This window comes from Apus apus, chromosome 17, assembly GCF_020740795.1.
Source record: "Apus apus isolate bApuApu2 chromosome 17, bApuApu2.pri.cur, whole genome shotgun sequence".
NCBI lineage: Eukaryota > Metazoa > Chordata > Aves > Apodiformes > Apodidae > Apus > Apus apus.
Window position 1 is genome coordinate 7,135,754 of NC_067298.1, and position 16,760 is coordinate 7,152,513.

Below are 16,760 nucleotides of genomic sequence, written 5' to 3' on the forward strand. Positions count from 1 at the left end.
GTCATTCCTCCCTTTTTGCAGACCCTGAACTGTGGCACCAGAACATGACAACTCCGCCAATGAACCACAAGCCTTTTAAGATCCTCAGATCAGACCAGTTTCAGAACTTCAGAAGCGATGAAATTCTGGGATTACTGCAATGTTGCAATTCATTATCACAATCAGGTACGATAGGAATTTTAAGCATCTCAGCTTCCTCAGTACATTGTGGTTATTTATTGCAACAAATGTATCATAATTACTACTTAGAATTAAGGAATTAAGGGCAGGGAGATTGACTGTTGCTGATTTCTGTCTCAATGCACTCACAATACATCGTTCATGTATTTTTCAACTATTTTGATTTGGGCTTAACTCTACCACTTGCCCCTTATTAAGGGGAAGTCTGGGACGCCCGTGTTTGGTATTCCCACCCCCCACCCCCCACCGCCCTTTCTGTGCGAGCTGCGTACCTGAAATGCAGACGATGAAATTCGCTTGCAGAAGAAAAAGCACCTCCCAAACAATTTCCATCCTCTGATTCTCATGCCAAGTGCATCCCTCGGCGAAAAAAAATAACAAAGATCAATATCGCAGTTTGAACGATCCCAGCAAATTTCCTTTCGGACTTGTAGACTGTATTCCCCAGATGTGCTGACAACACATGTCCGACCTCTCTCTCTGCACGGCTCAAGCGAGATCCCTTCCCTTCCTTCGCCCTCCAAAAAAGACCACGAAGCCAACTGCCAGCACCAGGCTCTTCCTCCAAGAGTGAGAAAAAAATCCACCAGGTTTCCCGACAAGACATAGACCACAAACCCCAACTGATCCGGTCCGGAGAGTCTATTCCAGGGCGGCAAGGTGCAAATTAACCCCAAACTCAGCGCATCTCAGCGGGGCAGTGCCAGCATGCCGGGGGGAGGGAGGCGGCGGGGGGAGGGAATTTCCTCTCCTGCTGCTACAAAATGAGCGGAAAGAGATTAATACCCGCTGCAACGCGTTCACCACCCCCCCGCGCCCGCTTGCTACCGCACCTCCGCGGCGCGGAGCACGTAGCAGCCGGCTCTCCCCAGCCCTGCCGGGGTTTCTGCAGTCCCCGGCGAGCCCCGGCGCTTTCCGCCAGGCGACTGCAGGGGTCGTTCTTGCCCCGCGCACGGAGCTGCCCTTCCCGGGCCGGGATGGCCCCGCCGCCGCCACCGCACCCCGCGACCACCCCCGGCCACGGCCCCGCACCCGTACCGCAGCTCGCCGGCACAGCACCGCGAAAGGGCCCCGGAGTGCGGGGCTGGGTTACATCGGCGCTCAGCTCCGTCTCTTCACCCCCCACCCCCCAAATCTGAATTGCAGAAGTCGGGACTCTGCAAGCAGCGAGGGGTTGCGTGCATCGCCAGCCGGCTAAGCTGAGAATGCCAGTATTTTCGAACTTATTTAAACAAAAAGGCAAAACAAAACCAACCCTAAACTTCTCGAGGTTTTTTTGTGGTAGGCTGGGCAACAAGGGGATGCCAAGAGTTAGCCAAGTACTTGCGCCGCAATGCCGATCTAATTGCATTCCCCAATACTTCTGCATAGATTTCCCTCCCTCTCCTCCCCCCCACCAAAAAAACAAACAAGAAGTGTCCGTTTTGGGGCAATCTCTTACTTACCCCCAAAATCCTGCTTGCTTTTTTTTTTTTTTTTTTTTTTTTCAGTTCATCGGATTTGCCACTCCTGCCCGCAGTCCCAAAACCAAACGGAGGTCAAGCTCCCAGCCGCTTGCTGCAGCCAGCCACCCACCACCTTAGCTGTAAGGAGGTACCATAGCTCGTTGGATTGCCCCCCTCTTCCCCTAATTCCGACTATTTTGCCATTTCCCCCAGTAGGAGCCTGTGCTGCGGGGTGCCGCGGGCCGGCGGGGGCTCGGCGCGGCGGCGCGCACGGGCGCGGGCCGGCGGGGAGGGCGAGCGCTCCAGCGCGGAGGCGGTACCTGGGCGGGCGGCAGGGGGGTCTGCGGCTGGGACCGGGCTCGCATCAGCCGGGGGCGGGGGGAGGAAAGCAGAAGAAAAAACCTCCCTCCCGAGCGGCCGCGGCTGTCTGTCTTCTCAGGCACATTCCAGAAGCTGCTGCTCACTTTGTTTAAAAGGTGGATTCAATTTATTATTTTTTTTTTTAATTTCCGCCCCCCCAAAAAAAAAAAAAAAAAGAAAGAAAAGAAAAGAAAGGAAAAGAAAAGAAAAGAGTGCCCCTGGCGCGGGGAGAGGTTGGGTTTCTGTTTTCTGCGGAAAGGGAAACTGGGCGCAGAAAGGCAGCGCTGGCAGAGTCAAGGGGCTGCGGGCTGGGGAGCTGCGCGGCGCGGGCAGGTGGGCAGGGGACTGCCCGGGCCGTAGCGCCCTGCGGGGTGGCCCGATCTGTCCTCAGAGGAGAGAGAGGCCAAGGGCTTTGGGCTGCAAACGAAAATCCCGGCTTAGGGCAGGTGTGAAAAGGTGATCTGAACTGCTTCGACTGCGGATGCCTTCATTGATCACTGTAAGGCAGAGAGGGAAGGGGGAGGGAGAGAGATGCTTTGGGTTTCAAACTGATATCCCAGCTCTTGGCAGGTATGCAGGGGTCATATTACAAATACTCCAGCGGGGGATGCATGCATAATAGATTGAACATAGGTTGGTTTATAAACAGTTCTCCAGCTCAGGGCATACTTGTAAAATGCACCTTTGTCTGGATTCTAGCAAGATGAGAACGCTTGGATCTCTGAATGAGGAAGGACAGTATCTTTAAGAGAAGAAACCACAGGCTAGGTTGTTATTTCGTTGGCTCTGAGAAACGTGTAGGAGTCATAGGTTTAAAGTAATCCTGACAATGTTTAATTGTGGTAGATCAGATTTCTGGAGAGCTTTAAAGCAACTGGATGGGACAAAATCATCACTATTGGAAAGGAAGAAATGGGCTGCAGGCACTTAGTAGTCAATGTGATTCTTGTATTCATTTTGCTAGTTGTCGGGGTAGTATAAGCACTCTTTGCACTGCAGTGGTCTCTGCTAATGTTAACTCCATTTCTTATGGGTTATAAAGAGACTCAGGATTTTAACTAATTGCCATCATCTGCCCACTGGGAACAGTGAGGCTGGACATGAGGCACAGTCATTCTTTAGTCAAATTACTTAACTGAAAGAATTCCCATATTTTTAAATGTATTTTCATGAAACAGTAGGACAGTGCAGCAAGAGGGATTTCTTCTCTTGCTAGGATTGCAGGATGCTGAGTGTCATTTGAATACTGAAGTTTAGGCAATGGAGAATTAACCCCTTTTGGGCAACATGAAATGCATAGGATTTAGGGAACTATGGCAGCCTGTGGGTATACAGGCATTTATCAGATATGCCATTGCATAGATATGCCTTTGGGCACTGAAAGTGTTGTCCAGAAGCACCTAGTATAGATTTTTAAAGAGGCTGAAATATGATTTGCATATGGTTCTTGACAAGGTAATGAAATAAAAACTGCAAGGATCCCTTCTCAATCATTCTTTCATGATCATGTTATCAAATTAAGGCTCAAATCAGCAGAAGAAACCTGAGACCTTGTTTGTTGAATGTTCTGTGTTTTCAGAGTCATGAAAAATAGCATATGACATTCTCCTCTTTATGCCTTTTTAAAATCCGGGTTAACATCTCCTCTTCTGGTATTACAAAAGGCAGGAGTGACATCCTCTCTCTCTCTGTAGTCTAGATGTATGTAAGCATGCTTTAGGAAATGCTCAGTAAATGTTTCCACTCATGTTTACTAAACTCCTTTACTCAAGTAGATGAACATTTACCAGGAGAATGTAAATTCTCTTTTGGGCTTTCCCAGCAAATTTCTTACAGTAACATCCCAGTCCAGGATATAATAAACCCACAAAGAAACCCTTATCTTTTATGCTCATATCACGCAGACATCCTTGTTCCTCAGCTAGTCTCCTTGAAAGTATGGCACTACATGTGGGAAAGTGAATGTCTCAAGTAAGTGAGATGACATGTTGTAAAAGGGTGTGTTGTCCATTAAGCCAGCAAAGAACTGCATAGTTGACAAGAGAGAATGCCAAATCCTAAGTGGCAACTCATGTTTAATTCCTGTTGATTGTCAGTGGAACTTTAGTATGAGTGCAATGGCAAGAAAAATCAGACATTTAATGTTGGCTGCTAGCAGATAGGCAAAACTCCCAAGTATATTAATTTCTGTGCATTTGTTAGTGTGGCATGCTAATCATCCTCATGCAAACTTTGTATTTACTTCAGTGGCCTGTGACAAATAAGTAGTTTTTGAAAACTGGAATTTTTTTCCACATGGAAATACAGCAATGGGCTCATAAATCATGATTTATTTAAAAATCTAGATAAATAATAATGAGTTAATTCTGCTGTCATTTCCTTGCTGTGATGTTATTTGACTGGCAGTGGCCTTAAAGCTTGGTTTTGAAGGCATTACGGCCATATTGGCTGCTGCAGCTCCACAGGAAAGCTTAGCTCAATAAAGTTGAATGGATGTCAATATGGACTTATTCCAAAGCCCATGGAAATCAATTGGAATATTTCTGCAGACTTCGATGAGTTTTGGATCAGGCTTTCACTGTAGAATTTGGCACGGTATCTTTGGTCCCAAGGGAAGTGGTTTCATATAGTAAGGTGTATTTGGGGTAGAAGCAGACACAATTATTCTGTGCACACTGGTAGTTTTAAGTTCAAAATGGACAAAAATGCTGGCTGTGGCATCAATTATTTACTATGTGATTTTCCATTCAAAACTCCTTCTGTAACTCACTGAAGTAAAGGAGTTTGATATTTGCTGCATTTATTTGAGTTCCATTCATATTTATACAGTTGGCTTAAGTTCTTAATCTTGCCAATCTTTAAGCTGTACTGAAGCCATTGGACCATCATGTGCCTAGAGGTAAAAATTACTGCAAGGTTGTTTAAGACAGGTCTCTAAAGCATGTTTGTATATTTTAATTGTGAGGATTTCACTATCTAGAAGCTGTGGTTGGGATTTCTGTCAGAGCTTAAGAGCACCTAACATGCTAAATACAAGCTGGACACCAGTTTCTTCAGGCTAGATTTAAAGAGAAAGACTTTTTGGTATAGCTGTGTGAACAAAGTTCAGAAAGTCCTTACAAAATCCACATGCCTAACGGTTACTGTATCAACACATCGCAGTTCAGACAAGCAGAATTAAGACTTGCACCTTCTCAGAAGAGCCAGCATTTTGACTCATTTGACTCAAAATTAGCTTGGATCAGAAAAGGTCAATTGTAGAAATTATTTTGATCTGGGCAACTTCTGAGCAAAATGAGTTGAACTGTGGCTTACCCTCTGTTGATGGACGAGGTTGCTGCCATTCATCACTGCTGTGCTGCTGAAGGTTCCCACTCATCTGGTACAGCACCTTGCCTGTGTGCTCCCTAGTTCATTTCTGTCAAAAGAGGTCAAATCAGCAAAGGCCTGCTATTGAAGTTCTTTGAATTTCTGGCATGGTCCCAGCAATTAAGCTGGCAGAGCTTGAACAGTCCCTGCTCTTAACTTGTTTTCCCCTGTTCCAGGGGCTGCTGGCCCCATGGCAGGGATGATGGAAGGACTTGTGAGTCAGCTTCTGAATTACCACTGGGAACAGCCCAGGATGTCAGCATGACCCAAAATCAATGTTAAATCAAAACCAAAGAAAGGGCCAGTGCTGCAGTTCACTCAGGTGGCAGAAAGCTCAAGGGTCTACAAATACAAATGGGGATTTGAAGATCATCCAAACTAGCAGTCTATTAGCTCCAGCTCAGGGAAATATACTGATCTGTTTACCAGAACTGGACCCTAACCACTATTGAAATAAAAGTTGCTGCTTGGAATAAATTATCAAAGTAATAGCATTGAATCTCGCTGTTGTAAATCACATAAATATGAAAGTGTTCCTCCTTGTCTTAAGTTTGTTTGCATTTATATTCCAGGTGAAAATTGCTCTAGTTGTTCTTTATTGCAATTAAGTTAATTGTTTATAGAAAGCAAAAAGACCTTTTGTGTTTAGGCTGTACATTCAAATGTCTTTCCATGCAAGTTCCAAGTAACTTCAGGTGAGGCAGTAAAATATCATAATAAATTGCAAAATTCTACCAGAAAACTTCTGTGCATTCCATGCAACCATTTGAAGCTATGATAAAAATTACATATCAATTTCTTTTAAAATAAGTAGTAAAAAATTGTGTACTCAAACCTTTAGTAGTTATTTATTCCCTGTATGAGAAACTCTAATCTCAGGGACTAAGTATGGGATTGGGAAGGACACTGTAGTCCTGATTGTGCCAAAATTGACTATGTGGCTCCTGACAAGCTGTCTGTACCTCCAGTATCTTCCATTTATAAAATCAGCTACAAGGAATTCAGTAAGACCAGGTTAATAATTTGCAGTAAGAAAGTCAGTATTGACTTTTGCCCCTTCAAGAGTAGAAATGGCACACAACAGCCCAAATTCTTTGAGGCCATATAACACCACTGGCCAGCAACTGATGAGGAAATACAGGACTCACCCAGCTTCCAGTCCTTCCTTGCTCAGCTCTGTCAATGTGTGGGGCAGGGTGCACTGGAGGTCCCAGGCAGCCAAGGAGGATGGGGCTCAAAGGTTCCTCCCCAAGGTTGTTGGGTTTTCATTGTTGTCAGCATTCTGCTGCCCATAACAATTTTCTATTTGTCCATGCCTGAACTCAGTGCTCATAGTCATGTGTCTCATTTTAAGCTTTTAGGTAGCCTCAGTCAAACTACAGATGCTGAAGTACCTTCTTGGTTCAGAGGTTAGTCAAGTTAATATTAGAAAGCCACTAGCAACAGCTGAATTGCTGAGAATGTAACTATAAATACTGAAGAGAATATTGCCATTTTATTTCTAGTGCTTCTGTTCCATATAGATACAGTCTTGCTTTCCTGTGTTTTCTGAGAACATCTTCAGTGCTTATAAGTAGTTCTGACCTCACTAAGGAAACTGATAAAAAATTTAACGTATCGTTGTAAAAATACAGCCTCTAAGAATCCATCAGTGCAATGGGCATTAAGGTAATCCTTCTCTTGTATTGATGATCTTTATCGAAACTGAGATGGAATTTACATTTTACCGGTAGAGATGATGCAATTTATTTGAAGTTAAAAACACCCCCAACAAAGGAACAAGGGCAATGACTGACAGCTAACTATTAAGTCAATCAATGTGTTTTTCCTGTGAGTCAATCTATTAATTATCATAAAGACTTATTTTCAGTCCAAATCCCCCCCCTTTTTTTTTTTCTTTCTGAACTCCCACAAACAGTGTTAAGACATAAAGTATTTGTGAAATAACATTCTTCTAATTCCAAAAGACAAATGTAAACTGCAGTGATGTAGGTTTTCTGGAAGTGAGAAATTAGTTACAAAAGTGTTTGAAACATTATGCTATCTTGCAGTTCTGCAATAAACCTCAATAAGGTTCTTTGAGAGTCTTGGCAGCTTTGCACCCACAGACTTAGGGGTTTTTAGAGTAGGCATGTAGGGTGGAAAACCTGTTTTTTTTACTAGTATCAAAGTCACCAGATAAAATTGACTTCAGGTGGTGCAGTGATTACTGTCCTTGTAATATTGTTATTTCCCACAGCTGGGAATATATTAGTGAACTTGCCTGCTAAAAATAATTAAAAAGATAAAAGAACAGGATTTGGAGGGGGGGTTGTTTTTGTAATAACTGAATGCAGTGTAGTCCAAGAGTGGTGGATGATGAGAAGGGACATTCTTTTAATCTAGCTTTTGGCTTTGACTGAATCCAGGGACTCTATGGACTGATGTCACTTGTGCCAAACTGCTAGTGTTCCAGCAGGGACATTCTAGCAAACAGGGCTACTTGGTCCATACTGATACCTATTCTGTGTCCCCTTTTGTTTATCCATGCACTTGACCTGACAACACCTTGCCCAAGTCCATGAAAGACCATTTCTGCCACCTTCAAAGCACCTTTATTTGGTAAGAGGAAGACAAAGTTACTGTCATGTACCTCAGCATGTCACCTTATATGTCTGACTATTTGTAAAGCCACCCGCAGTAGCTACAAACCAGGAAAGAGATCTTCCTGCTTTTTGTTTTTCTGCCTCCATCCTTCTCTCTTGCAAGTTTGAATTAATTAAAAGATCAAAAGCAATATATATTTTTTGATATTGAGGATTCTTTGTCATCTCAATCTAAAAGAAAAGAACACATATCTTGAAAATTATTCTGGTATGGATCCTACTGGTTCCTCATTACAGATTTTGACAGCTAGTTGTCACCTGGTGCCTGTTAATACAATTTCTTATGCCACATAGAGTAATGGTGATTGCAGTATCAGATTAATATTATGTATGTGTGAGTCAAAGCACATATGCTGTAAGTTTTCAAGCTATGAAAGAGTGGATTGAGATGGGAAGTCATGTTCCCGCTAGGATGTAATATGTATCTGCTTGCAGAGCCCTTTTCCCACTGTGCTAGGATTTGCCACCAGGGCATTTGCTGGGAGAGGCTCTGAGCATACATCGTTTCCTGTGTGACAACTCAGTGAGAAATGCAGGAACTCATTAGAATTTTTCTCCTGAGCCTTGTGCTTGAACCTAAAGGACATATATGTAGGCAAAAAGTCATGTTGTCTGGCTCCTTTGTGTGTGAATATAATTCATGTTTGTGCACACATGGACAAGGAGACCCAACCATATTAAAATTGTTGCCTATTTCTATTCACTCTTTTTCTGTAATAATGCATGAATAATTTTGCTTTTTCTGGGAAGTACATTGCTCTATTTTTCTCCAGTTATGAATAACAATTAAGAAGGAAGAAGAAGCACACTTACTAAGTTGTATCATTCTTGTCTCTAGATTTTATACATGTTGTAACCAAGGTTTTCTTTAAACAGATCTTTATTCTTCAAGAAAATGCCTCACTGCTCCAGTATTTTTTTAGGCAAAATCTGTTCACATGAGATTTCTGAAACCAGAGATTGATATGGTTATTTTAGCATTAGTTGTTACCCCTATAACTTTTGACGTTGCAAATTATGAGCCTGAGCTTGCTCCCATTAAAGTCAGTGGGAGTTTCACCCTTTGATTTTTAACACACTTCCTTTGGAATGAAGCCTCAATTCCGCCTTTTGCCAGCAGGATAACTTTCACCATAAAAGTAATTCAGCAAATGGACTTATTGGTGTGCTTAAAACAGATGACACAGTCAGATTTTTTTTGCAGGAGGCTTCCAGAGGCACAGTGTCTCATGCAGCACAACTACAGTTTGCAGTGAACAGACTGGAATAGCCACAGTGTGAACCAAACCTTTGTGTTCATTTGCAACAGTTCAGAGGAAAATAATCCTCTTGTAACTCCTGCCTCTAAATCTTCCATGTTCTAGGAAGAAATACCTGTACTGATGCCTGGTTCCAAACTGGATTCACCTCCTTCAGTTTTCCTCTGTAATATGGGGACCCTCCTCACTAGGATGCAAAAATGTATCAGTTAATACATGCAGTAAACTCTGACGATAAATACTATGTAAGTCTTAAGAAAAAACATTACTCAAAAAAGTCCAAAATGGCTGATCTGCAAGTGCTATCAGTGGATTTATGGGACCCATGAAACTTAAGCTTTGTGTTTTTCTAGAAAGAGAGTAGAGGAATTGGCATCTAACACAATTCAAAAGGATATGAACAAGCCTTCAGAAAGAAAATAAAGCTCTTCTGACTTCTAGAAATCTTTATAAATGTCATTTAGTGTCATTTTCAAATACCTTGAAGGGATCATAAAACTTTGCTCTTCTCTGATCATTGTACCACTTAGAAGAGGAAAGGTATGAGCAGCCCTAACCCTGGCACATTTTTAACAATACTCAGGACCAAAGGGGATTGTAAGATGGAAGCTTTGATAAAAAAAACATAAAGATGTCATTGTCAACTATCTCAAAATATACATGCTTGTTGTAAATGTCGCATAAGCCTACAGCTAAGTGATGGATCAGAAATTCCTGTGTTTTCAAAGTGCTCCTGCTGATGAATACTTTAACTCCTTCATGAACAAGTTATTCTGTGTCACACAATTTGCTTTCTTCATATCACTAAAACAAAAAACCTCGTTTATTATGACTAAGTTGCAAATACAGGCTAGAATTTCAGTTCTACTCCACATAGAGAAAAAATACTTGGAAGTGTTCAGAAAAACCCCCATGCATAATATTGCAAATTGCTTTATTAGCAATAGTCTGAAATTCTTCCTCTTCATTAAAATAATACAAGTGGTAATAAGTGGTAAGCTAAACCAGGTATTGGAGATGTAAGGATTAACTTGTGCCCCAATACAAGTCTTCATTCAGCAAAGTATTTAAGCATGTGATTAAAATTAAGCATTTGATTGTAAGAAGCTTGGTTCAGCTCAGCATGCAGTACAGCACCTTGCTAAAAAAAAAAAAAAGCATATCACACTATTAGGAACAGCAGGTGTATCAGGGTAGATTCTGACCTGTGATCACTCAAATTTGCTTGTGCTTGGCACCAAGTTGGAAGCTGCTTCTAGCGGTGACCTTCATGACTGCAAAGTCAGGCCCTTTTGGGGGGCTGGAGGTCTCAGAGGTTTAAATGCTTGAGGTTTGCCATCTTCTGGTACAACCACTCCCTGCTACATGCATCCTCTCCCCATGTGACATGGACAACATGCTGCTTGTTTTTCTATATGATTTGGTAAGTCCCTTGGGCTAGGGAGGGGAGAGGAAGTAATTTTTTTTTAAGTTATCTAACCACACTATTTATTGCTATTCTTGATCTCAATCATCTTTTCTAAACTTCTCTTTACCAAAACCAAGAGCCATCAATCTGCTCTGCTTGGATAGTTTTCTCAGATAAATTTGGATAATTTTTGGCAGAAAAATTGGACTTTTATTTGGCTTTAGAGATGTTTATAATACTAAAGTAGCCTGCTTCTGAATTAATTTCTCAATAAAGCTGCAGGTACAGAAGACAGGAACCATGTATTACCAACATTTATTAAGCACATTAGGTGTTTGGAAAGAAACTTCATCACATATTAAAATCTGTAATCCCAGTAAATTAAAACATAATTTGAAAATTACAGGCTGATGAGTAGCCTAAATCAACTATTAAAAATCTGTTCTGCAAACTGCAAGTTGTTAATAATTAGTATTACAAAACCTACTACATCTTTGATTGGGGAGAAACAGACTGAGGCCAGTATTACATTTTTCAATTAGATTTAATTACATTTGGTATGTGTTTCACTTTATTTCAAGTGCAGTCTATAAACGAATCATGGTAGCAACCATCCAAAATGTCAGTTAATTTGTGTATAGAGCAAACAGCACACATAATAATTTCATCATATACTGCAGCTCTGTTGACTGACAGTGGAAGTGCTGTTAGACTCACTATCGTTAATTAGATTTCTTTATGCATTGAATATTAGCATTACAGACAACCATTTATAAATTAGTTTATTAAAATGTCTATATTCATACAGTGAAAGCTCAAACTGTTTCAAGAATGCTTATGTCACCTTTGTGTACTTTGCCTCTTCACTATGAAAATCTAAAATGTCACTAGGAAAATATAAAATGAAGGAAAATCCTAAATCAAAGCAGTCAGTGAGTTGGCATAGCAAATCAAAAGACCTCGAGGATCAGAATGACCTGCTAACTGGTAAAGAAGTTACTAAAAGCCTTGCCTTTACTAGGATTTCATCATCTGCAACCTAACTTGAATTACATACATTCCTGATGCGTAAACATTAGTCGTCTCTATCTGAGCAGTTGAGAAGTTCAATATTTATTTCCCAAATTGTTGCATTTTCCACCACATTTCATTCAATCTGTTAGCACTGCAATATATCTATCTTTGCATTTATTTCCCACTTTTTCTCATCTGTTTCTTCTGTACACTCATTAGGAAATTCTTAGGATTACAATCTTGCCATTGTATGGATTTCTTTCTCTCTTCCTGAAACCTGATTTGCCACCATGAATAGAGTAGCTTCATAATGTGTATTTCTAAGGCAGTATTGCTATATATGAAATACCATATGGAACATATTCTGTATTACTTGCATATTATACAGAAATAATCCATATTAGAACCTTGATCACTAGACAAGCCCTTTTATCAATATAAATGTCAACAGAAAAGTAAATGTCGAGGTTAGAAGGGATATCTTTTAAGACAGGGAGCAGAGAGCTCTTGAAAATTCTGCCTGCAACTTCTGTCCTGTCTGAGCTGAACAGTTCAGACACATAAAGCAAAAAAGGAATTGATCAACAAGTTCCATTTGCATCTGTTTGTTTCAATCGTTTTCCTGTGTGCAGAGCACTGTTGTGTACACTTGCTGGATAGTGTCCCCCAGAGATCCAGGAGCACGTGGGTTGTTGGTAATTTATGGATGTAGTCAGGCATTACTTTGAAATCACAGCATTGTGGGGAACGCTCTGTAACGATTGAACTGAGCTGTAGTGACAGGAATTGGTAAAGAAGGGGACAAATGGAAGACCAAGGCAAGGAGGTTACTTGCTGCTCTTCTAGCCATGCATATTGATAGTGCTACAGTAAGTGAAATCTTTCTCTATTTATTCTGTTTGGAAAAAAGAAAAAGAAGCAATAGAGGATTTCATAACCATAATAGAAACATTTTTCAGTATGGTTCACACATCCAAATCCTTTGGTTCCTGTTCAACAGTCCTGTCTTACATTTGTTCCACAAATTCAATGTTTCATGCATGACATGGTTCAGCAAACTGCAAAGTCATCCCTGTAGATAGAATTCTGAATGAGAACTGGTAGCATATTTTTGTTACTAAATTTATTTTAAAGAGTTGAAAAGTAGCAAATCTTTTGAATTAAGTGCTTTGTTCTGATAGCTGATAAATGTCTATGACGTAGTAGAGCACCAGAGCCTTGATGCTCAGGAGTCATTCAAGATGACAGATCTGCTAAGTGGAATAGGAGATTCTAGAATTAAGATGGTAGTTCCTTACAAATTCCTATTAGCCTAAGAAGGAATGACTGGGAGTTCAAACTCCTTTTGAAATGTCTATAATCAAGACTATTGTTATGGATTTTTCTGCACTGAGAAACAGTTTAGATGTGAAAACAATGTTCATGACACTCTGCAAACCAGATCCATACAGACATTTAGGCACGTGAATCTTACTGGGTAATGGAGCTGGCTCACTGTGACTACTGAAGCTCACACAGTTTTCACTTAGCATCAGAATCCAGATTTTCAGACATACAAATCTGAATCAAATGTACCATCTTCCTGCCTTATACTAGATGGTTTAACAATGTTATAGCACAAGTACATAGATGAGTCCTTTGGGTTTTTTTGCCTGCACAAATGCATCCTTGACACACAAAATGGGCATGAAAAAGACAGTATTTTTTACTACTTATCTAAGATACTGTTTTAAAATATGTATACTGAGTTAAGAACATCTCCACCATGCCATGAATGTGGAGTTGCTGTTGATAAATAAAATACTGAGAACAGACCTGTAGTTAGAGCAGAACCACAAGTACATCTGAAAGCATGAAAATGGCGTAAGTTCAACACACGAGGCTTTCATTCTCCTGTCACTCAGTATGTGACTTGAATGAAAACCTTACTCTTCACCCCTAACGTTCTCATATTTTATTGAAGATGTAATACTCTAAGAAGACTGAGCATAGTATCAAGCAATAGAAATAACAAAAAAGCACAGAAGAGGACTGAGATATATAGACAGAATTGAGAAGAAAACACAACCATATTAAAGTCACTGTATTAAAAAATAAGTAGACCTGATTTTCTTCTGCATTGGAGCATCCTTATGCCACTTTGTCAAAATAATGGGGCCATGAAGTGTGCATAACTGTAATTACTCCTACTCCAGAGGTCCTTTATGCTGACAGACTGGTATAAGTGGAGCATTGTATAAATGAGAATTGAGGCTAGTGTGGAGTATATTGCATGTTACTCTGAATTCCAAATGCATTATAAAATTCTAAGTAGAAAAGTGGCAGAGATATCTCCCTCTACAGAAAATACAAGTATTGTAAAGTCAACATTTGGCGTGTAGGAGAATTTCATTGGGCTTCACTGTATCTCTTTAAGCCTTCATACAAGTATGGTCATCTACACAAAGGTGGTGACAATGCTGCAAAATCATACTGTTAAAATTTGCACCAACTTTGTTCAGCTATGATTGCAACAGAGACACAGACAGATACCTTACATGGCCTAGAGAAATTCAGAGGAGTGTCCCAAGATGCTAGAGGAAGGTGAGTGAAGCAAGGAGAAACACAGTGCCAAAACAGTGTTAACCCTTTTTGTCTTGCAAAAGGTCTATGGCTGTTACTCCAGTTGATTCATCCAACAGTTGTACTGAAACCAAAGGATGCTGTAATAACACATTCTTTCTACGATTCTTTGCTAGACTGAAAGGCTGACCTTCTGTGGCAGCAGTTCTTAGGTATCAGAAGCATCAAATACTGTGTGGAGTATGTTCTCCACTTACATAATAAATAGATGGCCAGGCTAGAAAGATGCCTTTAAAATCACAAGATTTCTCTATGGGTAGGATGAGGTCAGAGGAGCTGGGGATGTAATATAAGTTTCTAAAAAGGAAATTGAAAAGCAGGTGAGAGAAACTGCCTTTTAAGGTTCTCCTTTATTATTTCTTTCCCTTTCTTCACTGAAATTCATATCAGGACAAGACCCACACAACACTCTGACAATCTCCTAAGTCTGCTACAGTATAAAATGTACTGCTCTGCTCAGATGAATTGTACCTAATGTGTCTGTGTAGGTTAATGAAATCTAATCCTCCACTCATGATAAAATCCATTAAGCAGCCACCAGCTGCTTGATTTGGAATCCCAGCTCTGCTGTATCACCCCTTCTCTCCTGTCTGTCAGTCAACAAGGTTTCTCAGGGAAGGTTTTCCATTTATCTGATTGACTTTTGCAGCCCTGCTGCTTTTGGTTCACTTTGAAAAATAATTGCTGAAAAATGCAATAATAAGGAATATCTCTGGGGCCTGATTCTCTGTTTGTTTTGGACTGGTTTATTCTAGGAGCAGGCTCCCTGGAGTGTATTTGATAAATTTAAACAGGGTTATACTTACTATATACTATGTTGTTGGGAAATATTTCCTTGCTAGCTAGAGTTCTTATAGCTTTACTGTTCTCTCAGCCTAAATACATGAATGGCTGCCCTAGAGTCTTTAACTGCAAACTTCACTAGGTAGATTATCATGATAAAAATGTATCTGGGCATTTGGGGTATCCCCAGTCTTCTGGCCAAATACAACCTTATATGAGAAGAGTCAGGTTGCTCTGATTAGGGTTAATGGAATTTAACTTGTGAAATGACTGCTGAGACAAGATGCACCCACCAAAATACTGTTTCTGCAAAGCACTTAGTCATGATCTTAAAGTCTTTACTGAATTGGAGCCTGGTGCTACCCAAGTTTTAAATGGAAACATAACCTTGTCTGCCACATATAAATTGATAAATTATATAAAGAAACTTTCATTCTTGTATTTTCATTCAGGAAATTTAGTGGAATTAGTCAAGAAAAATAAACCTGGCATCACTGACAGGACTACAGGATAATCCCTAATTAGAAACATCCTCCAAGGCACATCTTTTGGTGTTAGCCTAATTCTAAAAAATTAGGTTTTCTACTACTGAGAAATGCATGTTCTTAACAAAAGTAAAATTTAATCACACCCTGCAAAGTCTGAAATCTGTACAGTCCAATTCTATAGTAGTCCTACCTAGTTAGAAAATATATTATGCAATTGTGCTGTCTCAAAAGCCAGTGCTCATCTGCAAACCAGAGACAGCAGGAACAAGAACAGATACTTGAGAATACTTCAGTGAGGAGAAAAAAATAAGTAAGTGATAAAGAAAATCCAGTCACTGCTTCTCTTTCTGCTGGAGGAATAGGAGAAATAGTGATGCTATGATCTCTGACCTTTTATTAACAAGCTAGTCACTTCCAGAGGACAGTGATTCATTGCAGGCCTCCTTATCTGCATTTGAACAGCCTCACCCCCAAGGCATTCCTTTGTCATATCCTGTAACTACAGATGGGAATAGATTCCCTGTACTAGCCAAAAGAGATTTATAAAGTTTAAAGTGCTACTTTATCCTATCTGCAATATGAAAGAACCTTTAATGAGATTTAGAAAATTATGGATAAAGCCTAGTTTGACTTTTGTAATAAAACATACACTGACATCTCTAACTAATGTGTATTGTTGTAGTGTAAGCCTATAGAGAAGAAAGGGTGCCTTATTTAAATTATGAATTGATGAAAGGAATATGATACTGTGTTTGAAGGTGGTACAAAGGCTGAACATTTTCCATAGGAATAAGAAAGGATAAAGTGTCTTTCTTGATCTTGCCAGTTGTATTTTGCAAATCAAATTGAAAAAAAACCAACTCCTGCTTTAAATTAAACATTGAACAGTCAATGAGAGGTAAGAAACATTCTTTATGCAGAATAGGTAAACTGTTCCACTCTGACTACCCTTTCAGACAGAGCTTGATATGTCATTACTGACCATGATTCTTTGAATTATCCCGGTGAGAAGTAATCAAGAGGCTGAGACACCATTAGTTTAGAAATCTTCTTAAGATACGCGCAGCGTCAGTATACAATGCTTTAAAAGATAAGCAAGACAAATAATTGTGCCTGTGTACTTATAGTTTGAAGGGGAACTTTTAATCTTGTAAATATAGGGTTGCTTTCTTTTATTTTTATGACAT

The 16,760-nt window shown here is 40.2% G+C and overlaps 1 protein-coding gene across 2 annotated transcripts in view; it reads right to left on the reverse strand.

Moving 5' to 3' along the window:
• Positions 1 to 1,875, reverse strand: part of CA10 (carbonic anhydrase 10) — a 167,204-nt gene extending 165,329 nt beyond the window's left edge. The window contains exons 1-2 of one of the 2 annotated variants that reach the window (XM_051634951.1): positions 1,626 to 1,875; positions 453 to 937 (exon numbers count right to left, since the gene is read on the reverse strand). In XM_051634951.1, the coding sequence (XP_051490911.1) occupies positions 453 to 513 (61 nt within the window). In that variant the 5' untranslated portion in view covers positions 514 to 937; positions 1,626 to 1,875. Of the gene's footprint in view, positions 1 to 452; positions 938 to 1,218; positions 1,234 to 1,625 lie in introns of those variants that run through there. The other variant, XM_051634952.1, reaches the window with a different exon arrangement.
• Positions 1,876 to 16,760: the final 14,885 nt, after the last annotated feature.